This window comes from Bufo bufo, chromosome 1, assembly GCF_905171765.1.
Source record: "Bufo bufo chromosome 1, aBufBuf1.1, whole genome shotgun sequence".
In the NCBI taxonomy this organism is placed as follows: domain Eukaryota; kingdom Metazoa; phylum Chordata; class Amphibia; order Anura; family Bufonidae; genus Bufo; species Bufo bufo.
The window spans coordinates 382208285-382235243 of NC_053389.1; the positions used below are offsets into that span (position 1 = coordinate 382208285).

The 26959-nt window shown below is 44.7% G+C and overlaps 1 protein-coding gene across 4 annotated transcripts in view; it reads left to right on the plus strand.

Annotated features, from left to right (window-relative positions):
- The window catches only part of RAD50 (RAD50 double strand break repair protein), a 362910-nt gene that overhangs the window by 254863 nt on the left and 81088 nt on the right, over nucleotides 1-26959 (plus strand). For all 4 annotated transcript variants that reach the window (XM_040405264.1, XM_040405258.1, XM_040405281.1 and 1 more), the window contains exons 18-20: nucleotides 5739-5849; nucleotides 11340-11432; nucleotides 11520-11633. In XM_040405264.1, the coding sequence (XP_040261198.1) occupies nucleotides 5739-5849; nucleotides 11340-11432; nucleotides 11520-11633 (318 nt within the window). The remainder of the gene's footprint in view (nucleotides 1-5738; nucleotides 5850-11339; nucleotides 11433-11519; nucleotides 11634-26959) is intronic.

Sequence of the window (26959 nt, forward strand, 5' to 3'; positions counted from 1 at the left end):
CCTTATTGAGTTGCCTGCCTTACGCAGGACAGGCAAGATCCTCCAGCCGGAGCCACTGGTCTGCAACTCAACACGGCCAACCGTGGATCCAGAACGGGGACCCCCTCAACTTCTGGTGAAATATTTAACCCATGCACCATAGCTCCAGCTAACACAGACTAGCATGAAAGTGAACTGATGAATACCATGGATTAAACTGAAACCAGAAAGTGACCACGTCCCGTGTAACACCCCCAGCAACCTATTGTTATGTGTACTAGTTTAAAGAATCCCCTGCAGCACCCATTGACTTAGTGGTATCTGTAACACAGGGCATGTACACCTTGAAACTACACAGCAATAGGTGAAAAGCAAATAGGACATAATGTCATGTGGCCTTCCCACCTATATGGCGGCACATATACAAATACTTGCCGCAGCAGTATGGCCAAGCGATGCACAATGAATGGAGACGCCCTGTCCCGGGACCTCGTCTGGACATGCTTAGTAAAATCTGTACCCCCAAGCCTGAATGTATATATCTATAGGACATGAACATATGGAGGCTCATGCAGGCGATAGATGATTCAATACAGGACGCCTCTGGCTGCAGGAGGGATCCCTCTAATAGGAGCGAGCGTGGCAGGGGGGCGGAGCCGCCGAGTGTGCCTAGCAACTGGCACCCGCGGCCGCCGCTGCACCCAGAACATGTGACCGACGAGGGCGGCCCTGCGCCGTCCGGCCTGCCCTGTGATCGTGAGCTGAGGACCCGATATCCACCCTCCTGCAATGGGGTAAGTAAATGTGATGCTCGTGCGAGCAGCTGACGCGATGCCCGGCACCGGACTTCACTGTTTACCTGTGGCCGCATGAACTGATGAAACGCCGACCTGCCACGATACTCACCCAAACCTGGACGCGATGGTGCGCGACGTGCAGGGAACCAGGCATGTAGACGTAACCCGGAAGTACCTGGCTGCACGTCCCGTCCCTTGAACTTCGTGGGGTTTATATAGCCAAGGGGCGTGGCTTCTGCCCCTCCCACAAATACAGGCTGCACGGCAGCCTTACCTACTTATCGTGCAATTGTGATTTTTAAGCATGCTTAATAATCACAGTGGTGCTGGCAGCAGATTGCGCTGTGTAATAGCGATCTGCCGCCGGCACACCGCTGCCCTGCATAGGGACGAGTGATGGAATTGCGATCGCTCCTCCCCATGCCACGGAGGACATTGCTGCATGTAATAGCAGCGGTGTCCTCCACTAGCATCTAATGATTGCCGAGTGGGAACGCTTCCCTCCCGACAGTAGTCTGCGGCATTGGGGTGTCTAATACACCCTTTAGGTGGAGCCTGCTGCGCTATTTAGCACAGCAAGAATATTGAACTTTTATTAGTAATGCTTGTAAAAGACACCAGCACAGGTGTAGATTACTACTTCTATCATATTGCCACTAGAGATATGTGATTGATTTCACCATGACTACCCATTACAGACACTAGGTTTTATTATAGCTATTCTATTCTATCATTACTTTTTATATTTTAATTGCATCTACAGTAATTCTCTGGTTTTAGGTTAATAAAAGTGCCAATAGAGAATGAGAAGAGAACCAGTTCTGTCAAAACTCTGTAATTATTAGCAGTGTTGCACGCTTCATTTAATAACTTATTAATAATACCGTATTTTCCGGCGTATAAGACGACTGGGCGTATAAGACGACCCCCAACTTTTCCAATTAAAATATAGGGTTTGGGGTATACTCGCCATATAAGACTACCCCTCCAACGCTATTTACTTTGGCATCAAGATCTGCAGGTAATTGTTGTGCAATTTTCGTCTTTTGCCTCAGTACCATATTATGCCTTTGCAAGAATCTAGTACACCAGGATACAGTGGCCTTAAATCTGTTGCTGTGATCTGGGTTAGATTTGGCCCACTGAAGTGCAAACAAACGTATTTTATTTTGTGTCACTACATAACCGTTTTGGCAATGGTCATTCACCATGTCTGCACATGTTTTTCGAGTTCTGGCCAATGTGGGGTGCCTCTTCTTAATGCACACGTACCCCTTGGCATACTCTTTAATGCTTTTTCATTTGCTTTCCAGTCCCGAACCATCTTTTCTGTTACTCCATATTGTCTTGCAGCAGAGCAGTTATTATGTTCCATGGCAAAGTTTACAACTTTACCTTTGAAACTGGCTTCATATTGCTTTCTTCTTGCTGGTAGAGCCATGATGTGGTCTTGACTGTTAGCCATTTGTATACTGTACTGTATGTACTGGTGCTGTACTGTATGAACCGGTACAGATACTGGTGCTGTACTATATTCACCACCACACGTATCTGCTCCCCAGATAGACTCTGTTTTTTACCACAGATAAGATGCACACCAAACTTCATTAGAGATCCGCCGTTCCAACATTAGAATTGGCGGAAGTGCAGATGCTCCTGCTTTCCCCTGCCTTCCCTCAGAATTGCCATTCCAACCCAGTATACAACAACCAGCCAATCACGGCAAGCGATGTACCGGTATTTTCTGTGCACACTGCATAAAAAGCTCTCCCTGCCTGCCCAGCCCTCTCTGTCTTCAAGACGATCTGAGCGGTAGTACGCAATGTGATACTGCCGACATGAGAAAACCACTCAGAGCAGGAAGAGGGGGCTGCTTCAGGAGCGGCTGGCCGGGATGCAGCGCACGGTGGCTCAGCTAAAGGGCGCCTGTTCCTGAAGCTGGAGAAGGACAGCTTCTCCAGTCTGGCTAGAAAGTAAGTTTCAGCACGCCGGCTTATAAGGCTACTTTCACACTTGCGTTCGGAGCGGAACCGTCTGGTGTCTGTACAGACGGATCCGCTCCTATAATGCAAACGCTTGCATCCGTTCAGAACGGATCCGTCTGCATAACTGTTTTTTTCAGATCAGATTTTTCACTTTGTGAAAATTCTGATCCGACAGTATATTCTAACACAGAGGCGTTCCCATGGTGATGGGGACGCTTCAAGTTAGAATATACTAAAAAAAAACGTGTACATGACTGCCCCCTGCTGCCTGGCAGGTGCTGCCAGGCAGCAGGGGGCAGACCCCCCCTCCCTCCCCTGTATTTAACTCATTGGTGGCCAGTGCGGACCCCCCTCCCTCCCTCCCTCCCTCCCCTGTATTTAACTCATTGGTGGCCAGTGCGGCCGGCTCCCCCTCCCTCCCCTGTATTTAACTCATTGGTGGCCAGTGCGGTCGCCCCCCCCCCCTCCCTCCCTCCCCTGTATTTAACTCATTGGTGGCCAGTGCGGCCGGCCCCCCCTCCCTCCCTTATATTCAACTCATTTATGGCCTGTGCGGCCGGCCCCCCCTCCCTCCCCTGTATTTAACTCATTGGCGGCCAGTGCGGCCGCCCCCCCCCCCCTCCCGCCCTCCCTTATATTCAACTCATTTATGGCCTGTGCGGCCGCCCCCCCCTACCTCCCCTGTATTTAACTCATTGGTGGCCAGTGCGGCCGCCCCCCCCTCCCTCCCCTGTATTTAACTCATTGGTGGCCAGTGCGGCCGGCCCCCCCTCCCTCCCCCTAATTAAAATGACCGACTCCCATCATTGGTGGCAGCGGAGAGTTCCGATCGGAGTCCCAGTTTAATCGCTGGGACTCTGATCGGTAACCATGGCAACCAGGACGCTACTGCAGTCCTGGCTGCCATGGTTACTTAGCAATTTTAGAAGCATTATACTTACCTGCGATGTCTGTGACCGGCCGGGCGCTCCTCCTACTGGTAAGTGAAAGGTCTGTGCTATAAGCAATGCGCCGCACAGACCTTTCACTTACCAGTAGGATGAGCGCCCGGCCGGTCACAGACATCGCAGGTAAGTATAATGCTTCTAAAATTGCTAAGTAACCATGGCAGCCAGGAATGCAGTAGCGTCCTGGTTGCCATGGTTACTTATCGGAGTCCCAGCGATTAAACTGGGACTCCGATCGGAACTCTCCACTGCCACCAATGATGGGGGGTCGGTCATTTTAATTAGGGGGAGGGGGGGCCGGCCGCACTGGCCACCAATGAGTTAAATACAGGGGAGGGAGGGGGGGCCGGCCGCACTGGCCACCAATGAGTTAAATAAAAGGGAGGGAGGGGGGGCTGGCCACCAATGAGTTAAATACAGGGGAGGGAGGGGGGGCTGGCCACCAATGAGTTAAATACAGGGGAGGGAGGGGGGGCTGGCCGCACTGGCCACCAATGAGTTAAATACAAGGGAGGGGGGGCCGGCCGCACTGGCCACCAATGAGTTAAATACAGGGGTGGTAGGGAGGGGGGGCCGGCCGCACTGGCCACCAATGAGTTAAATACAGGGGAGGGAGGGGGGGGTCTGCCCCCTGCTGCCTGGCAGCACCTGCCAGGCAGCAGGGGGCAGTCATGTACACAGTTCCTTTAGTATTTTCTAACTTGAAGCGTCCCCATCACCATGGGAACGCCTCTGTGTTAGAATATACTGTCGAATCGGAGTTTCACGATCTAACTCAAATCTGATGGTATATTCTAACATAGAGGCGTTCCCATGGTGATGGGGACGCTTCAAGTTAAAATATACCATCGGATTGGAGAAAACTCCGATCTGATGGTATATTAATAGGGACTCCTGACTTTACATAGAAAGTCAATGGGGGACGGATCCGTTTGCAATTGCACCATATTGTGTCAACGTCAAATGGATCCGTCCCCATTGACTTGCTTTGTAAGTCTGGACGGATCCGTTTGGCTCCGCACGGCCAGGTGGACACCAAAACGCTGCAAGCTGCGTTCGGGTGTCCGCCTGCTGAGCGGAACGGAGGCCAAACGGTGCCAAACTGATGCATTCTGAGCGGATCCGCATCCACTCAGAATGCATTGGGGCTGTATGGATCCGTTCGGGGCCGCTTGTGACAGCCTTCAAACGGAACTTACAAGCGGAACCCCGAACACAAGTGTGAAAGTAGCCTAAGACGACCCCCGACTTTTGAGAAGGTTTTCATGTGTTAAAAAGTAGTCTTATATGCAGGAAAATACAGTATTTATAATAAGTTATTATATTAATACAGAATATTTAATTCCTGATAGTTTGTGTTATTTTCTATATTGTATCCATTTATTTAGTGACAGACTAGGGTTTTGTCTATGAAATGTAAGGTTTGAGACCACGACATCAGAAAACCTAAGAGAGGATGTGGTTTTTCTCTATTGGGAAAGGTTGCTAGTGCAGTTATCAGATAAGTGTGCAGCATTCTAAGAATAGTGACTATATTAATATTATGGCTAGATAGTAACTCTTTATTTACTTCATTAGAAGCTGCCTTGTGGTTCACAAATTACTTATAAAGATAATGCATTGCTCTTTCTATGTTTAATCAGGGCAAAGTCTGTGGCAAAAATAATTGTCATAGATTCCTTCCTACTGATATTTTTGTAGTTACTCAATAACTAGTGTATTCTTCCATCCATACTGTAGTATTTCACTTAGCCCAGCATCCATAGCAGCCGAGTGCATGACCACAAATTGGAGCAGCCCCAGCATCTCCAGCTATGGCATGGCCTCCCATGTTTGCAGATTAATAAAACTGTTATAACGTAAATGAATACCAATATCTGTATCCGAGGGTAAGTTTGTGTTTGTGTGTGTTCTCATAGTAGACTATTGTCCATAAAAATGGTTGATCAAAGCAATACCCCTGCCTATATTATTATTACCATATGCAGTGTAAGGTTTTACTTAAGTAAATGGAATTTATTTCTGGTTAGGAAGCAAAAGAGCAAGTTTTCCCATTGGAAACGACCCTTGAAAAACTACAACTGGAGAGGAAGGAAATATTGGAGAGGAAAGACTCCAGCAACCGAGCAGCGCAAGAAAGGGTAAAAAGTCATTTATTTGTGAATAGGCGATATTTGTTAAAGGATTTCTGTCACCAGAATTATCCCTATGAAACTGGCTGACATTATCGATGTGGTAATATCAGCAGAACCTAACTCTGCTATTCTTCTGTTTATTCTTGTCCACATTACTGCACAATTCTAACTTTTATAATATGCAGATTAGCCTCTAGGAGTAGGGGGTGGGGGGGCATTGCTCCTGCTCCTAGAGGCTCCGTTCTCCCACCTAATTCCACGCCATTGATTTTATAATATGCAAATTAGCCTCTAGGAGTAGGGGGCGGGGGGGGGGGGGCATTTCTCCTGCTCCTAGAGGCTCCGTTCTCCCACCTAATTCCACGCCCTTGATTGACAGGCCAGTGTCTGTCTCCTCCTGCAGACCCTGTGTGCTGGGTAAATTTTCTGCCTGTAATGTGCCAGCGATAGATCATCAGTATATAAGTCTCGGAAAACCCTTTTAACTCTACATATTAACCACCTCAGCTCCCCTAGCTTAAACCCCCTTAATGACCAGACCACTTTTTACAATTCTGCACTACACTACTTTCACGGTTTATTGCTCGGTCATACAACTTACCACCCAAATAAATTTTACCTCCTTTTCTTCTCACTAATAGAGCTTTCATTTGGTGGTATTTCATTGCTGCTGACATTTTTACTTTTTTTGTTATTAATCGAAATTGACCTAATTTTTTGCAAAAAATTTAAATTTTTCACTTTCAGTTGTAAAATTTTTCAAATAAAACTACATTTCTATATAAATTTTTCTCTAAATTTATTGTTCTACATGTCTTTGATAAAAAAAATGCATTAAGTGTATATTTATTGGTTTGCGCAAAAGCTATAGCGTTTACAAACTATGGTACAAAAATGTGAATTTCCGCATTTTGAAGCAGCTCTGACTTTCTGAGCACCTGTCATGTTTCCTGAGGTTCTACAATGCCCAGACAGTAGAAACACCCCACAAATGACCCCATTTCGGAAAGTAAACATCCTAAAGTATTCGCTGATGGGCATAGTGAGTTCATGGAAGTTTTTATTTTTTGTCACAAGTTAGCGGAAAATGATTTATTTATTTTTTCTTACAGAGTCTCATATTCCACTAACTTGTGACAAAAAATAAAAACTTCCATGAACTCACTATGCCCATCACAAAATACCTTGGGGTGTCATCTTTCCAAAATGGGGTCACTTGTGGGGTATTTATACTGCCCTGGCATTTTAGGGGACCTAAAGCGTGAGAAGAAGTCTGGAATCCAAATGCCTAAAAAATGCCCTGTGAAATCCTAAAGGTGCTCTTTAGAATTTGGGCCCCTTTGGGCACCTAGGCTGCAAAAAAGTGTCACACATGTGGTATTGCCGTACTCATAAGAAGTAGGGCAATGTGTTTTGGGGTGTATTTTTACATATACCCATGCTGGGTGAGAGAAATATCTCTCTAAAAGTCAACTTTTCCCATTTTTTTATACAAAGTTGTCATTTTACAGAGATGATTCTCTCACCCAGCATGGGTATATGTAAAAAGATACCCCAAAACACATTGCCCTACTTCTTTTGAGTACGGCGATACCACATGTGTGACACTTTTTTGCAGCCTAGGTGCGCAAAGGGGCCCAAATTCCAATGAGAATCTTTTAGGAGGGCATTTGGATTCCAGACTTCTTCTCATGCTTTAGGGCCCCTAAAATGCCAGGGCAGTATAAATACCCCACATGTGACCCCATTTTGGAAAGAAGACACCCCAAGGTATTCCGTGAGGGGCATGGCGAGTTCATAGAAAAAAAGACACGCCAAAACACATTGCCCAACTTCTCCTGAGTACGGCGATACCACATGTGTGACACTTTTTTGCAGCCTAGGTGCGCAAAGGGGCCCAAATTCTAAAGAGCACCTTTAGGATTTCACAGGGCATTTTTTACGCATTTGGATTCCAAATTACTTCTCATGCTTTAGGTCCCCTAAAATGCCAGGGCAGTATAACTACCCCACAAGTGACCCCATTTTGGAAAGAAGACACCCCAAGGTATTCCGTGAGGGGCATGGCGAGTTCCTAGAATATTTTTTTTTTGGCACAAGTTAGTGAAAAATTATGTATATTTTTATTTTATTTTTTTCTTACAAAGTCTCATATTCCACTAACTTGTGACAAAAAATAAAATTTTACATGAACTCACCATACCCCTCACGGAATACCTTGGGGTGTCTTCTTTCCAAAATGGGGTCACTTGTGGGGTATTTATACTGCCCTGGCATTTTAGGGGACCTAAAACGTGAGAAGAAGTCTGGAATTCAAATGCGTAAAAAATGCCCATGTGAAATCGGAAAGATACTCTTTGGAATTCGGGCCCCTTTGCGCACCTAGGCTACAAAAAAGTGTCACACATGTGGTATCACCGTACTCAGGAGAAGTAGGGCAATGTGTTTTGGGGTGTATTTTTACATATACCCATGCTGGGTGAGATAAATATCTCTGTAAAAGACAACTTTTCCCATTTTTTTATACAAAGTTGTCATTTTACAGAGATATTTCTCTCACCCAGCATGGGTATATGTAAAAAGACACCCCAAAACACATTGCCCTACTTCTTTTGAGTACGACGATACCACATGTGTAACACTTTTTTGCAGCCTAGGTGCGCAAAGGGCCCCAAATTCCAATGAGAATCTTTTAGGAGGGCATTTGGATTCCAGACTTCTTCTCACGCTTTAGGGCCCCTAAAATGCCAGGGCAGTATAAATACCCCACATGTGACCCCATTTTGGAAAGAAGACACCCCAAGGTATTCCGTGAGGGGCATGGCGAGTTCATAGAATTTTTTTTTTTTTTGGCACAAGTTAGCGGAAATTGATTTTTTATTTATTTTTTCTCACAAAGTCTCCCTTTCCGTTAACTTGTGACAAAAAGTTCAATCTTTCATGGACTCAATACGCCCCTCAGCGAATACCTTGGGGTGTCTACTTTCCGAAATGGGGTCATTTGTGGGGTGTTTACACTGTTCTGGCATTTTTGGCGGGGCTAAATTGTGAGCAACCCTGTAAAGCCTAAAGGTACTCGTTGGACTTTCGGCCCCTTTGCGCACCTAGGCTGCAAAAAAGTCTCAAACATGTGGTATCACCGTACTCAGGAGAAGTAGGGCAATGTGTTTTGGGGTGTGTTTTTACATATACCCATGCTGGGTTAGAGAAATATCTCTGTAAAATGACAACTTTGTATAAAAAAAATGGGAAAAGTTGTCTTTTACAGAGATATTTATCTCACACAGTATGTGTATATGTAAAAATACACCCCAAAACACATTGCCGTACTTCTCCTGAGTACGGCGATACCACATGTGTGACACTTTTTTGCAGCCTAGGTAGGCAAAGGGGCCCAAATTCCAAAGAGAATCTTTACGATTTCACAGGGCATTTTTAACGCATTTGGATTCCAAACTTCTTCTCACGCTTTAGGGCCCCTAAAATACCAAGGCAGTATAAATACCCCACAAGTGACCCCATTTTGGAAAGAAGACACCCCAAGGTATTCCGTGAGGGGCATGGCGAGTTCCTAGAATTTTTTTTTTTTTTGCACAAGTTGGCGGATTTTTTTATTTTTTTATTATTATTTTATTTATTTTTTTCTCTCACAAAGTCTCATATTCCACTAACTTGTGACAAAAAATAAAATTTTACATGAACTCGCCATGCCCCTCACGAAATACCTTGGGGTGTCTTCTTTCCAAAATGGGGTCACATGTGGGGTATTTATACTGCCCTGGCATTTTAGGGGCCCTAAAGCGTGAGAAGAAGTTTGAATCCAAATGCGTAAAAAATGCGTAAAAATTTTTCGATACAGTTCTGGCAATGTGCGGATCCGCAAAATGCGAAAGCACATTGCCGGTGTCCGTGTTTTGCGTATCCACGGTGTCCCTGTTTTGCCGATCCGCAAAACACATACGGACGTCTGAATGGAGCCTTACAGGGGGGTGATCAATGACAGGGGGTGATCAGGGAGTCTATATGGGGTGATCAGGGGTTAATAAGGGGTTAATAAGTGACAGGGGGGGGTGTAGTGTAATGGTGTTTGGTGCTACTTACAGAGCAGCCTGTGTCCTCTGCTCGTCGATCCAAGCAAAAGGGACCACCAGAGGACCAGGTAGCAGGTATATTAGACGCTGTTAACAAAACAGCGTCTAATATACCTTTTTGGGGTTAAAAAAATCGCATCTACAGCCTGCCAGCGAATGATCGCCGCTAGCAGGCTGTAGATCCACTCGTTTACCTCCGGTCCTGTGAATGTGCGCGCGTTCACAGGGAATCTCATGTCTCGAGAGAGGATGCATCGGCGCGTCCAGGAGGAATAACAGGGCCACCGCCAGGACGCAATCCTGCGTTCGGCGGTCTTGAGGCGGTTAAAGATTAAAGTGATTATCCAATTACGATAACCTTAGTGGCATACATACCAAAATAGGCAGACCACACCAACTGCCATGGATACATGAGGTGAAAAGGTGCCCGTCACAGAACTGACCATGATGCTTATTTTAACATGGTCATAGAGTTCTTCTTGCCTGCAGTCACCACTAGGAGCAGCTCGCTGCATACAGATCTGTACGTTAACTGATGCCATGCAGTGGCATCCATTCACCGTAGAGTTCCATAATTTTAAAAAAAAGTATAAGTTTCTTTTACTTGACTCTGCAGGATAGAAAAGCGTGGTGTGCTACGGTTTTGTATCCTTTTTTTTTGTTCCTAAAGTATATGTTAAACGGATGGCAAAAACGTGATGTGAACCCATGCTAACCCATATGCAGTGCACTCCACCTAGTGGAGATTGCATGTAGCCAACATTTTTATCATGTCTGTATAAGGCTACATTCACACAAACGTATTTTGTTTCTCTCTCCGTTCCTTTTTTTGCGGATTGGATGAGGACCCATTCATTTCAATGGGTCTGCAGAAAATGCGGACAGCACACAATGTGCTGTCCGCATCCATATGTCCGTTCCGTAGCCCCGCAAAAAACATAGAGCATGTCCTATTCTTGTCCGTTTTGCGGACAATAATAGGCATTGTTACAATGGATCCGAAAAAAAAAATTATGCAACACGGATGTCACACGGTCTCCATCTGTATTTTTTGCGGATCTGCATTTTGCGGATAGCAAAATACATACGGTCGTGTGAATGTAGCCTAAAGGAGAATTAAGAGACATAGTGCTGTGTATCAGTAATGGAAGCTCTGACCCCATATGTACATTGTGGGACAGACTTGTAACATAGAAACACACCCTATAGATGTATCACAGCATTAATATGCAGAAAGGTTTAATCTCAATTGGGTTCTTGTATGGATATCCACTTTCTTTAAAGAAATAGTCAGATAATGGGTAACTCATACTGCATCCAGATGTAGTTGTACCACTTTTTCTCATGGTTTTGTTAAAGTCTTAACATATTCTGCAATATATTTAACATTTTCCTTTTTTCCTAGCTCAATGACCTTAAGGAAAAAGTGAAAAAGATCACCCTGTTTATGAAAGATATTGATAAATATATAAATGATGGGAGAGAAGAATTCAAAGAGGTACTATTTACTGGATTAAAACTCAGCCATCAGTCGTTTTAATAAATGATCTGTAAGGTTATAACATGAGGCGTTTTCTTTTTACAGCAAAAGGATGCTGAACTACAGGACTTAATTGCTCGACTGAATGATTGTGAGAAGCACAAAGAAAAAATTAATAAAGAGATGATCACTGTTAGACAGGATATAGACACACAAAAAGTAAGTATGACATCACTTGGTAGCACCTAATTTACTTTATACCAATTTTGGTGTAATATTGGAGTATGTGTACTTGGCTGAGTTTGAGATGAATGCTGTTTTTTTTTCAAATGTGTTTTAGATACTGGGTCCTAAAATAACAGGAAACCTTTAAAGGGTTTCTTGTGCTAATGTAAATATACTGCAGGTTGCCATGTGTCAGCCCTTCATGTCAGGATTTCCTGGAGTTGTCCCATGCAAAATATTCCTCCTACTTAAAACGAGCACTCAGATCTGAAATTGTTATAAAATGTATCTGTATAGTGCCCCCTGCTGTTCTTTTTCCTGTGGTCAGTTTCATCCTTCAGCTGCCACTAGGGATGAGCAAATTGACTTTGGATGAAACATCCGAAGTCGATTCGCATAAAACTTCGTTTTAATACTGTACGGAGCAGGAGCTCCGTACAGTATTAGAATGTGTTGGCTCCGATGAGCCGAAGTTATTGCTTCAAAAAATCTCGTGAGACTTCGCACATTAACTTCATAAATTAATTTGTACTGTAAAAAAACATTTCCCAAACTCTGGTTCGGTTCCAGGGTACCACTTCGGGAAATGTTTTTTTTACAGTACAAATTAATTAATTTATTTATTGCGCGAAGTCTCGCTAGACTTTGCAAAGCGATAACTTCGGCTCATCAGAGCCAATACATTCTACTACTGTCCGGAGCTCCTGCTCCGTACAGTATTAGAACGAAGTTTTATGCGAATCGACTTTGGATGTTTCATCCGAAGTCGATTCACTCATCCCTAGCTGCCACCAGCCAGATAATTTTTTTAAAGCTGTAACAGTCACAGGAAAAAAGCTGAAGCAGAAAGGATAGATCCCGAGAGTTGCAGCTGAAATTACACACCCCATGAGCTGCCAGCTTGAAATTGATCTCTGGATTATTGTGAGGTACAGGACTAGTTCTAGCTTTGTTAGAAAGATTTCCATGTACTATATGATGTCTGATTTTCATTTTTATGTGAATGGGGTTAGCCACTTTTTGGCTGCTCTTGATGAATGTGTTTGTGAAATGACTATATGGCACTTATTAATATAGTCTTTTTTTATTCTATGCTATGTTGTAAATTTCATAAAGTATTCTCCATTGTTGCCCAAGTCTTTTGTGCTGTACACGGTGTGAGTGATGTGTCTGGAGTTATTTTTGCCTGGTCACATGACCCTCCATCGGATGCCATCTTATGGTCTTCTTTGTGGACAGCACAGAAGATTTGCCCTACAAGGAGACATGATTTATGAAATAAAGCAAATGGTACAGAACATCAACAAAAAATACAGTTGCAAGAAAAAGTATGTGAACCCTTTGGAATGATATGGATTTCTGCACAAATTGGTCATAAAATGTGATCTGATCTTCATCTAAGTCACAACAATAGACAATCACAGTCTGCTTTCTGCTTAAACTAATAACACACAAAGAATTTGTTACCATGTTTTTATTGAACAGTGCAGGTGGAAAAAGTATGTGAACCCTTGGATTTAATAACTGGTTGAACCTCCTTTGGCAGCAATAACTTCAACCAAACGTTTGCTGTAGTTGCATATCACACGTGCACAAGTCAGGAGTAACTCTTGACCATTCCTCTTTACAGAACTGTTTCAGTTCGGCAATATTCTTGGGATGTCTGGTGTGAATCGCTTTCTTAAGGTCATGCCACAGCATCTCAATCGGGTTGAGGTCAGGACTCTGACTGGGCCACTCCAGAAGGCGTATTTTCTTCTGTTGAAGCCATTCTGTTGTGGATTTACTTCTATGCTTTGGGTCGTTGTCCTGTTGCAACATCCATCTTCTGTTGAGCTTCAGCTGATGGATAGATGGCCTTAAGTTCTCCTGCAAAATGTCTTGATAAACTTAGGAATTCACGTTTCCTTTGATGATAGCAATCCGTCTAGGCCCTGACACAGCAAAGCAGCCCCAAACCATGATGCCCCCACCACCATACTTCACAGTTGGGATAAGGTTTTGATGATGGTGTGCTGTGCCTCTTTTTCTCCGAACATAGTGTGTGTTTCCTCCAAACAACTCAACTTTGGTTTCATCTGTCCACAGAATATTTTGCCAGTACTGCTGTGGAACATCCAAGTGCTCTTGTGCAAACTGTAAACGTGCAGCAATGTTTTTTTTGGACAGCAGTGGCTTTCTCTGTGGTATCCACCCATGAAATCCATTCTTGTTTAGTGTTTTACGTATCTTAGGTTCTCTAACAGGGATGTTAGCATATGCCAGAGACTTTTGTAAGTCTTTAGCTGACACTCTAGGATTCTTCTTCACCTCATTGAGCAGTCTGCGCTGTGCTCTTGCAGTCATCTTTACAGGACGGCCACTGCTAGGGAAAGTAACAGCAGTGCTGAACTTTATCCATTTATAGACAATTTGTCTTGCCATCGACTGATGAACAGCAAGGCTTTTGGAGATGCTTTTTATAACCCTTTCTAGCTTTATGCAAGTGAACAATTCTTAATCGTAGGTCTTCTGAGAGCTCTTTTGTGTGAGGCATCATTCACATCGGAACGGCAACATCCCCTCAAATGTGAGTTATCCCAATATTATAGAATAATAAAAGGTGGAATATTGTTCTGGCGATACTAACTATTGTGACATACGAAGTTTTGACTTGGCGACATTGACTGTGCTGTGGTTTGTGAAGTACTATACATCGGTGTGTGCAATACGGGGACTAATTGTCCGATATCGGAATTACGGACCCAAATTATTGAACCCAAGCTATTCTATCATACAGCACAGTATCGAGACTGTCGATTATATTATAAGACGCAGCCGACTACATATTGCCTTTGGGCTGTGGAGTAGAAACACCAATTGTTTTTATACAGTATTTCCATTACGCCCCATGACAGCACCTGTGAGAGATCCTCCCCCTTCCGGACAGGAAACAGGAACTTCCCAGATCTTTAAATTGGTCCCTTGCCTTCCACCGTTCAGTTCTTTCCTGTTTCCTGTCCAGGGACAGGAGGATTTCTTTCCAGGTCTATTTTTCGGCTGCTGGACCTCTAGGGTTAAAGAGAAACCTAGTGGAGGTACCTGTCGGCGTAAGTCTCCACTAGGAGCCGCTGAGAAGCCCGGCGTCTGCTGTTTTTTTCCCTTCTTCGGAAGCCATGGGGGGATGCCTGTGGCTGCCTTGTGTCCCTGCCTGCCGGCGAAGTCGCGGCATGAGGGGGGAGGTACGTCTTCTCCTCTCATTGAGGCTGGCTGTGCTGGACGTGTTCATCGCACCGGAAGTGACGCGTGCGTTCCACCGGCCGGAAGGGGAGGAGCTTAACATGGCGGGCGCTGCGCGGCCCATTTGAAAAAGGGAACGCCGGCTAGCCAGCGTGGAGGGAGTAGCAGCAGGCAGATATTGACCGGACGCCAGGCGGCACCTACAGCCCTCCATTGGCCCCCCTTGAAGCAGCATTATGATGCAAGAAGAAGGGGAAGTACAACAGCGCACCGACAGACAGGAGCAGCTTTTGGAATCCAGCATGGTACTCCTGGGGGTAAGAGGGGTTAACCCCCACCATCTCCCTTTGGGAAGTTATTATTATGGTCAGGTTAGACTGATTAGGCTGTTTTATTAAATGCAGGTTAGAGAAGCCCCAAGAAAAGCTTCCCACAAAACGAGAGCTAAGGAGTGTGGAATTTGCAAGCGGAAGTTGGATCCGTCTTACTCCAAAACATGTTGTCAACCATGTCTGGATAAGTTAGTGGCAGAGGAGTCGCCATCTTTATTGCAAAGTCTCCAAGATTTAGTAAAAAATGAAGTCTGTTCTTCTGTGGAGGAGCTTAAAAAATCCCTGCCTAGCTCATCCAGACATAAGAGGGCCCAGGCGATAGTGGAGGATACTATGGACTCTGGGTCTGAGGAGGCCGCTATTGCAGACTCAGATTCCTCCTCTGAGGAGTTGACAGGGAAGCCGTTATTTAGAGCGGAAGATAAGGATCTATTATTGAAGGCGGTTAGATCCACGATGGAGCTTGAGAAAGAAAAGGAGTCCAGGTCTAGACCAGAGCTAATGTTTGAGAGCCTAAAGCCTAAAAAGTCTAGGGTATTCCCCATTCAGGACTGTATCAAGGACCTGATTAAACGTGAATGGGAGAAGCCCGACAAAAAATTCTTTATCCCTAGAGCGGTCAAGAGAAAGTACCCCTTTGACGATCAAGAAGTATCAGCTTGGCAGGAGGTACCGAGGGTAGACGCTCCCGTAGCTAAGATAAATAAGAAGTCAGCTCTCCCGTTTGAGGATTTAGGGTCCCTTAAAGATCCCATGGACAAAAGGGCTGATGCATCCTTAAGGAAGAATTGGGAAGCTTTCACTTCTGCCTTTAAGCCAAATATACCGACTACCTCGGTGGCAAGGTCATTAAAGCTCTGGTTGGAGGAATTAGAGTCTCGTATAGAGAACAAGACTCCTAGGGATCAGCTGCTGGAGGCTATACCAACTATGTCCAGTGCAGTGGACTTTATCTCTGATGCCTCCGCTGACGCATTGAGGCTTTCCGCTAGGGCGGCTGCACTGTCCAATTCAGCCAGAAGGTCGTTATGGTTGAAGGGGTGGAAGGGTGATGTAGCTTCAAAATCTAAGCTTTGTGCCCTCCCTTGCCAAGGAGATTTTTTTTTTCGGGTCAGCCTTAGATGATATTTTAGATAAGGCATCTGATAAGAAAAAAGGATTTCCAGCACCATCCTTTCCTAAACAGGGGAAGCCATTTCGGAGTAATGAAAGAAGGAAAGCTTTTGGGGATCAAAAGAAAAGGAGGGAGTGGAGATCTGATAAATCAAAAAGTGTGCTGTTTAAATCCAGACCTCAAACATCAAATTCCACTCAACAATGATGCCAGACCCCAAGTGGGCGGCCGTCTTTCTTTATTTTTTCCAGCCTGGCGAAATATTACCGCAAGCGCCTGGGTAAAGGATATTATAAAGGAAGGCTATCGCCTAGACTTCAAGAGACTACCACCCAGGACATTCAAAATTACTTTACCAAAATTCTCCAAAACAGGTGGCACTTTCGGAGGAAATAAACAACCTCCTGGAAAAAGGCAGTCCTTTTCCAGTCCCAAAGGACGAACAAGGAGAGGGTTTTTCTATTTCTGGTCCCCAAGCCCAACGGTACGTTCAGGCTGATGATAAATCTGAAGGGTCTCAACCAGTATCTGTCCTACCAGAAATTCAGGATGGAATCCATCTCCTCCACGGTCCTCCATCTGTTCCCCAACTGCGTGATGGCATCAATAGACATAAAAGATGCCTACTATCACATGCCCATTCATCCTTTGTCCCAAAGATACCTGAGGGTAGCAGTGAAGATGGGGGAATCAATCGTCCATTTGCAGTTCAGAGCACTTCCTTTTGGGATATCACAGGCGCCGAGGCTCTTCACAAAGCTGATGGCGGAGGTAATGGAAGAAGTAAGAAGGACAGACATCATTATAATCTCATACCTGGACGACTTTCTCTTGGTAGGGCAGTCCCCAGAGCAGTTGAAATCTCAGATACAGAAGGTCCTGGGGATCCTGATGAGCCTGGGCTGGTTAATAAATTGGGACAAATCATCCCTGATTCCAACATCCAAATGCGTTTTTCTAGGCATCCTATTAGATTCTCAGACTCAGAAATCTTATCTTCCGGCAGACAAGAAGGAGGGTATTCAGCAGAAGATCAGGTCTTTCAGCAAAACCAAGGAAGTCTCCTTAAGGAAAGCTATGTCTATTCTGGGTCTGATGACGGCTTGTATTCCGGCTGTGAGGTGGGCCCAATTCAGGTCCAGAATACTTCAATGGCTCATTTTGTCCAAATGGGACGGGAGGTCGCTATCCCTGGATCACAATATTGTGGTCCCGGGGTCAGTAACCCGGTCCCTAGCTTGGTGGCTAAAAACTTCGAACCTCAGTCAGGGGGTAGAGTGGGTGAGACACGACCCCTTGATAATAACCACCGACGCAAGTCCTTGGGGATGGGGGGCCCATTCAGTTTTGGGGTTTTTCCAAGGTCCTTGGTCAGGAAACCAGAGTGCTCAGTCCCAAAATGCCAGGGAGTTAAGAGCAGTCCTGTGCGCACTAAAGGAAAGTCTCCCATTTTTGTCTCAAAAACATGTCAGGATCCTATCAGACAATGCCTCGGTGGTAGCTTATATAAACAAACAAGGGGGAACAAGATCCTATCAACTAATGCAGCTGGCATCCAGGATTTTCTTGTTAATACAGGGGAAAGCTCTTTCTCTCTCAGTGGTTCATTTGAAAGGCTCAGAGAATCACCAGGCGGACTTTCTGAGCAGACACAGATTCAGTCAGGCGAATTGGTGTCTGAATCAGGAAGTGTTTCACCAAATACAGGCCCTATGGGGATCCCCTACGATAGATCTATTCGCCTCGGTGGAAAACAAAAAGTGAAAAAAGTTCTTTTCTCTCAGCAGGGAGAATCAGTCGATAGGCACAGATGCGCTCTCACAGACATGGGGGAAGGGCCTAGTCTATGCTTTCCCTCCCATCAGCCTATTGCCCAGAGTGATCCAGAAGATCAGGGGGGAACAGGCGACAGTGATACTAATAGCACCATTCTGGCCAAGAAGAGTCTGGTTTGCTTGGTTGAGGAGACTATCAATAGCCGATCCCTGGGTGCTTCCAGAAAGACAGGACCTATTATATCAGGGCCCTCTACATCATCCGGAAGTCAAGAACCTCCACCTGACAGCTTGGATTTTGAGAGGACATTCTTCAGGTCTAGAGGCCTATCAGAACAAGTCATCGGGACTCTCCTAGCTAGTAGGAAAAAAGTCACCTCCGAAATCTATCTGAGGGTATGGAAAACCTTCCTTCGGTTTGCAGGTCCAGGCTTAGACTTGAGCTCACCCAACATCCCGTTAATTTTAAACTTTTTACAGGAAGGCCTTAACAAAAAGCTTAAACCCAGCACTCTCAAGGTACAGGTCTTGGCACTGAGTGTCCTGTTTGACTTTCGATTGGCTACTCATCCTTGGGTCAAAAGGTTCATTAAGGGATCCTCTAGACTATGTCCTATAGTTAAATCTAAGTCAGCCCCATGGGACCTTAACCTGGTTCTTTCTGCTCTAACCAAGGCTCCGTTTGAGCCTCTGGGGGACATCCCCTTAAAGATGTTGTCCTATAAGACCGTATTTTTAGTGGCCATTACATCTGCCAGACGAGTAGGAGAGCTATCCGCTTTGTCCTCTTCCCCACCATATACTCAGATTCTGGAGGATAGGATTGTTTTCAAACCGGATCCTGCATTCCTGCCCAAAGTAGTGTCGGTATTCCATAAGTCTCAGGAAATAGTTCTCCCTTCCTTTTGTCAGGACCCAAAGAATGAAGGAGAAAGATCCTTTCATACTTTAGATGTTAGAAGGTGTGTCTGTGCATATTTAGAGTCTACGAAGGGCTTTAGAAAAACCCTGCAACTCTTTGTTCAGTTTCAGGGTCAGAACAGGGGCTCAAAAGTTACAAGCCGTACCTTAACCAGAGGGATCAAGAGAGCGATAGGTCTGGCATATTCACTATCAGATTGTCAGGTCCCTTCAGATTTCTGTAGGGCTGCAATGTGGAGTTCCCCCTCTACGTTTTACAAGCACTATAGGTTGGACCTTTTATCTGTGCAGGATATGTCTTTTAGGAGAAAGGTGCTGCAGGCTGTAGTCCCTCCCTAATAGTTATCTAGTCTAGTCTTTCACAGGTGCTGTCATGGCGCGTAATGGAAATACTTCAATTACTCTTACCGGTAATATGTTTTCCATGAGCCCATGACAGCACCTACATAATTCCCTCCCTAAATAAAAATAAATATATATATATATATATATATATATATATATATATATATATATATAATGATTAAAAAAGAGAAATCTATTCTTTAGTATTGTGCCAAAGAGGAGATATGCCTGGCATATATTTGGCACAGAGTTTTTTTCTGGTATGCTTTCTCGCCTATGTTTTTAGTTTTCACTATATATAGGTGCATTGCTGGTCCCAGGAATCTTGTCAAATACTGAACGGTGGAAGGCAAGGGACCAATTTTAAAGATCTGGGAAGTTCCTGTTTCCTGTCTGGAAGGGGTAGGATCTCTCACAGGTGCTGTCATGGGCTCATGGAAAACATATTACCGGTAAGAGTAATTGAAGTATTTTTTACCATATTCTGTTTTAATTAATATATTTTATTACAACTATACATGTATTCAGATGAAAAGTGAGTGCCTCAAAAATCTCTCTATATATCATTCACATCAGGCAATGCTTATTGTGAAAAGCAAACCCAGAACTGGTGTGTGTTTTTTATAGGGCAGCTGTAACCAACACCTCCAATCTCATCTCATTGATTGGACTCCAGTTGGCTGACACCTCACTCCAATTAGCTCTTGGAGATGTCATTAGTCTAGGGGTTCACATACTTTTTCCACCTGCACTGTGAATATTTACATGGTGTGTTCAATAAAAACATGGTAACATTAAATTCTTTGTGTGTTATTAGTTTAAGCAGACTATTATTGTCTATTGTTATGACTTAGATGAAAATCAGATCACATTTTATGACCAATTTGTGCAGAAATCCATATCATTCCAAAGGGTTCACATACATTTTCTTGCAACTGTATATTAGTAAGTGCTATATAGTCATCTAACATACACATTGGTCAAAAGTAACCAGAAAGTGGCCAACCCCTTTAATCATTGGATAACCTCTTTAAAGGGAGTCTATCACCATATATGACCATATACAGCGCTTACATGGCTCTGTAGCACACCTATACATGAATGTAATGGTACTTTTGTTATTTTCTTTAGACTTGCAGAAGCAAGAAAAAAACAACATTTAATTAACCCCTTAGGGACGCATGACGTACCGGTACGGCATGTTTCCCAAGTCCTTAAGGACCCATGACGTACCGGTACGTCATGGCTTTAAATCGCTATTCCGGCGCCGCGGGGGTTAATCGGAACAGGATGCCGGCTGAAATCATTCAGCCGGCATCCTGTAACAACGCAGGGGGGGGGGTCATTTGACCCCCCCCCCCCCCCCCCCCGTATCGGCGATCGCAGAAAACCACAGGTCAATTCAGACCTGCGGTTTTCTGCGTTTCCGGTCCATTCGGGTCTCCGGTGACCCGATGAACCGGAAAAAGACTGTGATCGGTGGCGTGATTACACACCACCAATCACAGTCCGTGCATTTGGACAGGCTGTGCTGGCCCTGGTGCTGAACGCTGCTGTCCAGGGTGCTGATTGGTGCAGGGGAGAGAGGCGCGAGATTCAAACTTCCTGCGCTCCTCTCTCCCCTCCTCTTACTGTTCTGCACGAGCACCCTGCAGCACCATCCAGCACCAGCTCCTCAGTCCCCCTAATCGTAATCCATCACCCTCCTGCACCCATCGCCCTCCAGGTAGGTTAGGGTCAGTGAGGGAGAGGCACTGTTAGACAGGGAAAGAAGGGAAAAGTTAGTTAGGAAAAAAAAAAAAAGAACTTTCTTTGTTCCATCTTTCAGACCCACTGGTGAATCTGATGGTGGAGCAGACGAATCTGTACGCCCAACAGTTCGTCGCTCAAAACCCGGGCTCATTTTTGGCTAGACCCGGTGGCTGGACGCCGGTCAGTGCAGCCGAGATGAGGACATTTTGGGGCCTCGTGCTGCATATGGGTCTAGTTCAAAAACCCAGTGTCAGGCAATACTGGAGTGGGGACGTCCTATACCAGACCCCACTGTACAGTATGGTCATGACACGTCCCCGGTTTGAGGCCATCCGGAAATGTCTGCATTATTCCAATAATGCAGCATGCCCCCCCGAGGTGATCCTGCCTATGACCGGCTGTATAAGATACGGCCGGTCATCGATCAATTTGGGGCCAAATTTCAGCAGGCCTACGTACCTGGAAGGGAGGTCGCGGTTGATGAGTCTCTCGTTGCGTTCAAGGGGAGACTCAGTTTCCGCCAATACATTCCCACAAAGCGGGCGAGGTATGGCGTGAAGCTATACAAAACTTGTGAGAGTACCTCAGGGTACACTTACAAATTTCGTGTGTACGAGGGGCGAGATTCCCGTATTCAACCCCCAGAATGTCCCCCCACTCTGAGTGTTAGCGGGAACTCGTGTGGGACCTTATGTACCCACTGCTGGATAAGGGTTACCACTTGTACGTGGATAACTTTTATACCAGCTTTCCCTTGTTCAGGTCCCTTGCCGCCAGATCCACGTTCGCTTGTGGGACCGTGCGGAAAAATCAACGCGGCCTCCCTGCCCACCCCCTCCAGGTACCTATCCCAGGGGTGAGACCCGTGCACTTACCAGTGGAAACCTGTTGCTGGTCAGGTATAAGGACAAGAGGGATGTCCTTATGCTGTCCACAATCCACGGTAACAGCACCACCCCTGTCCCTGTGCGAGGTACCGTGGCAACGGTCCTCAAGCCCGATTGTATCGTCGACTACAATCGGTATATGGGAGGAGTTGATCTCTCTGATCAAGTACTCACGCCATATAATGCCATGCGCAAAACCCGGGCATGGTACAAAAAAGTTGCGGTCTACTTGGTACTATCCCGAAGCGCTGGCAGCACAGGGACATTCCTCCAATTCTATGAGGCAGTCCTCAAGGACCTGATCTTTTCGGACCGGGAAAGAGCAGGCCGGAGTACCTTGGGAATTGGAGGCGCCTGGATCGTCCCTGGCCAACATTTTCCAGGTGTGGTCCCCCATACTGGAAAGAAGGGACGAACCCAAAAAAGATGCAGAGTGTGTCACAGGAGGGGGATACGGAAGGACACCACCACTCAATGTGACACTTGCCCCGATCATCCGGGCCTCTGCGTTATCGATTGCTTCAGGGAGTATCACACTTCAATGGAGTACTAAATTTTTATAATCCCCAACAGTCCACTAGAGAACATAAAAAACTATGTCTCTCAGACTTTGGAGACACGGAAACAATTTTTTTTTTCCCCAAAAAATATTAGTTTTAGTGCAGGCATCCTCAAACTGCGGCCCTCCAGATAAAACTATAACTCCCAGCATGCCCAGACAACCTACAGCCATCAGCAGGGCATGGTGGGAATTGTAGTTTTACAACATCTGGAGGGCCGCAGTTTTAGGATGCCTGCTTAGTGTCTCCAAAGTCTGAGAGCCATACATATTGGGCATCGTCGCGTGCGTAAAAGTCGTCTCTATCAAAATAACATTTGACCAAACCCCTCGGATGAACAGCGTTAAAAATATATAATAAAAACAAATTGGGCAAAATTTCCATTTGAATCTTTTTTTCCGGTGATAAAGCAAGGGTTAACAGCCAAACAAAACTAAATATTTATTGCCCTGATTCTGTAGTTTGCAGAAACACCACATATGTGGTCGTAAATGGCTATATAGCCGCACGGCAGGGCATAGAACGAAGGGAACTCCATATGGTTTCTGGAAGGCAGATTTTGATGGACTGTTTTTTTTTTTTTACACCATGTCCCATTAGAAGCCCCCCCTGATGTAGCCTAGACTAGAAACTCCAAAAAAGTGACCCCATCTAAGAAACTACACCCTTCAAGGTATTCAAAAGTTACTTAACAAACTATGTTAACCCTTTAGGTGTTCCACAAAACTAAATTGCGATTGTAGAAACAATTTTAGAATTCAATTTTTTTTACCTTGCCTCAAAAAAGTGTAATATAGAGCAACCAAAAATCATATTTACCCCTAAAATAGTCCCAAAACAACAACCACCTTATCCCGTAGTTTCCTAGATGGGGTCACTTTTATGGAGTTTCTACTCTAGGGGTGCATCAGGAGGCTTGAAAGGGTACAACATGGTGTAAATAAACCAGTCCAGCAAAATCTGCCTTCCAAAAACCATATGGCGTTTAGCCAAATAGTAGTTTACGACCACATATGGGGTGTTTCTGCAAACTACAGAATCAGGGCAACCCATTTTGAGTTTTGTTTGGCTGTTAACCCATTTTTTCCAGTAATAAAGTAAGGGTTAAAATGGAAAATTTTCCAAAAAATAGAAATTTCGAAATTGTTTCTCCATCTGCCATTAACTCTTGTGGAACACCTAAAGGGTTAACAAAGTTTGTAAACCCAGTTTTGAATACCTTGAGTGGTGTACTTTCTTAGATGGAGTCACTTTTTTTAAATTTCTATTCTAGGGGTGCAACAGGGGGCTTCAAATGGGACATGGTATAAACAAAACCAGTCCTGCAAAATCTGCCTTGCAAAACCCATATGGTGTTCCCCTCCTTCTATGTCCTCCCGTTTGGCCAAACAGTAGTTTACGACCACATATGGGGTGTTTCTGCAAACTACAGAATCAGGGCAACCCATATTGAGTTTTGTTTGGCAGTTAACCCTTGTTTTATTCCTGGAAAAAATTATGTTGGAAAATTTTCCAAAAAATCAAAATTCTTAAATTTTATGTCCATTTGCCATGAAGTCTTGTGGAAGACCTAAAGGGTTAACAAAGTTTGTAAAAACAGTTTTGAATTCCTTGAGGGGTGTAGTTTCTAGAATGGGGTCATTTTTGGGAGGTTTCTATTATCTAAGCCTCACAATATGACTTCAAACCTGAACTGGTCCATAAAAAGTGGGATTTTGAAGATTTCTGAAAAATTTCTAAATTTGCTTCTAAACTTCTAAGCCTTGTAACATCCCTAAAAAATAAAATATCATTCCCAAAATGCTACAAACATGAAGTAGACATATGGGGAATGTAAAGTCATCACAATTTTTGGGGGTATTACTATGTATTACAGAAGTAGAGAAACAAACTTTGAAATTTGCTAATTTTTCAAAATTTTTGATAAATATGGTATTTTTTTATGCAAAAAAATTTACTTTTTTGACCCAATTTTAGCAGTGTCATGAAGTACAATATGTGACGAAAAACTATCTCAGAACGGCCTGGGTAAGTCAAAGCGTTTTAAAGTCATCAGCACTTAAAGTGACACTGGTCAGATTTGCAAAAAATGGCCAAGTCTTTAAGGTGAAATAGGGCTGAGTCCTTAAAGGTTTAATATGCAAATCAGCACTCGCGAGTGCCCAGGGGCGGCGTTTAGTGTGTAGGAGCCCAGGCTGCTCTGCCTTCTTACAGTGTTACTCCTCCCCAGCCTCTTCTTTTGCCCGATTATTATCAACTGAAAAAAATACTTAATTGGTAGTTGTGTATAGAACGCTATCACTGAAGCCAACTACCTAAAACATAACTTTTAATCAAAATATATTAAAAATACACATAGGGGTACCTCAAGTGGGGACTGGTACACATACAAACAGACAGTAAGACCCAATTTAAGGACCAGGTGGGGGAAGATGTGGTGCAGCAGGGCCAGAACCATATAGGTCCCTAATATGTCCCTAGGGTATCCCTGCCCTAGTCTCTGCCCAGAGATGCACCCAGATGGTAGGAGCACTCCGTCCCCGTACCTAGACTATCTGTACTTAAAGTGCCCTTACAACAATCAATGACCAATATGGATGTCTGGGCCCTGCAATGTAATACAATGATTTACAATGGTTGTATTTAAATTCTTAGTCCTAATTTCTTGACCCAAATAGATGCCTGGGTCAGTCAATATAAAACAATGATTAACATTAGTTGTTATAAATTTATAATCCAAGTCTCGACGCGTTTCCCCTTTGAATGACACAGTTCGTCAGGAGACCAAAAGAGTGGATAAACCAGTGCCTCGCTGCCAAAATCCAGAGGCTACATAACAACGATTTAACAGACTCCAATGAAAGTCAAAATGAAAAACCAAAAATACTGGAGCACCCCCAAGCGGTCCTCAGCTGTCAGAGGTGGAACATCCACCAATAATATTGATTCAGTTAATAAAGGATGACCAGAGGACTGCAGTCTGGGGTGCTCCAGGGGGCATGCAAGATAAGGCTCCAATTTGTACACTGACAATACGATTATTTAAACCCTGGACAGGGCGGACCTCAATTATTCCGCTCCAATCACTATGCCGCTATTTGTCATGTGACCGAATAGTCCTCAGTAGATTTAGACAAAATTGTAAAGGACAATTAAATATGGGGCATAAACCGCTGGGATACCTTTGTTTAGGGTCCATGGTGTCCCCTCATTGTGGGTGCCGGGAAGCGAGTGCTTAACCCGACATAACTAGTCCAGGGCCGTCGGTGGAACGCACGCCAAGACCTAAAGATGGCCGTGCGTTCCACCGCAGAGGAGGCAGTCCATGCCGTCCGCGTCATCAGTGGGCTGCAGACGCTGGATCAAAGGATCGCTTGCGTTCCACGGTGGCGTCCTAGGGGCGTAGTAATGCGTTCCACCCGCGGTAAGGTGTGGATCCGGCCCTCTCAACAGGTTGTCTGACAGAATGTGAGAGGTGGCGTCCCATATTACTACTGGGAGGGCCCATTAGCCATTTTTTATTATATACATGTAATAAATGTAGGTAAAGTCACCCCTGACCTATAGGTGGAATAATTGATGGTAAACATTAACGGCCGATCGCTCCTATACATTCTCATACCTAGATCACAATTTCTATCATTCCAGCCACCGGAATGTTGGACCACTTATTTGAATGTGAAACCCTGATAAAATAGTGATAACACTACTGGACAGTGGTAACCCTCTTATTAGTAGTGCATATAATGTACCCTTATACCAGGGTTCTAAATAGATGCGAAGCAGTATAATTGCCAATCCCTATTACCTTGAGGCATAATGAACGGGTGTGCAAATGAATGTAGACGGAAGAGAGGATGTGTCCTGATATAATAACGTCAACCCGCTATACATGGATACCTACGGGGCTGGGTACATCGTATCTCAGTGCATAATACTGTGAAAGTAATGGTAAACTATCAACCTAGACGGTGGACCTTACTAATGGAGATAGGTCCTAAAATATATATATACTGACACTTCGCGTGTCGATAATAATTTCTATCATATGAGGAAGAAGTTTAGGTATAGACAAAGAGGCCAGGTACATTACAGGAAGCATGAGAACGTAAGTTGTTCGTTCAGGCCCCCCGGAGATTGCGACCGGAACCGGAAGATCCACTCAGACTCTTTCTGGAGGATCCTGCGGTCCCAGTCGCCCCTCCTTGGAGAGGGTCTAATCAGTTCCAGAGCAGAGAACTTAATGAGTCGAGGGTCCCCATTATGGACTTCCCACATATGATTAGCTAGGGGCATGTCCTTTTTATTCTTTATATCATTTAAATGTTCGAGGATTCGCCTCCGAAATTCCCTGAACGTTTTGCCCACATAGTCTTTTGGGCCAGGTAAACCACCCCCTTACTACGACAGTTGAT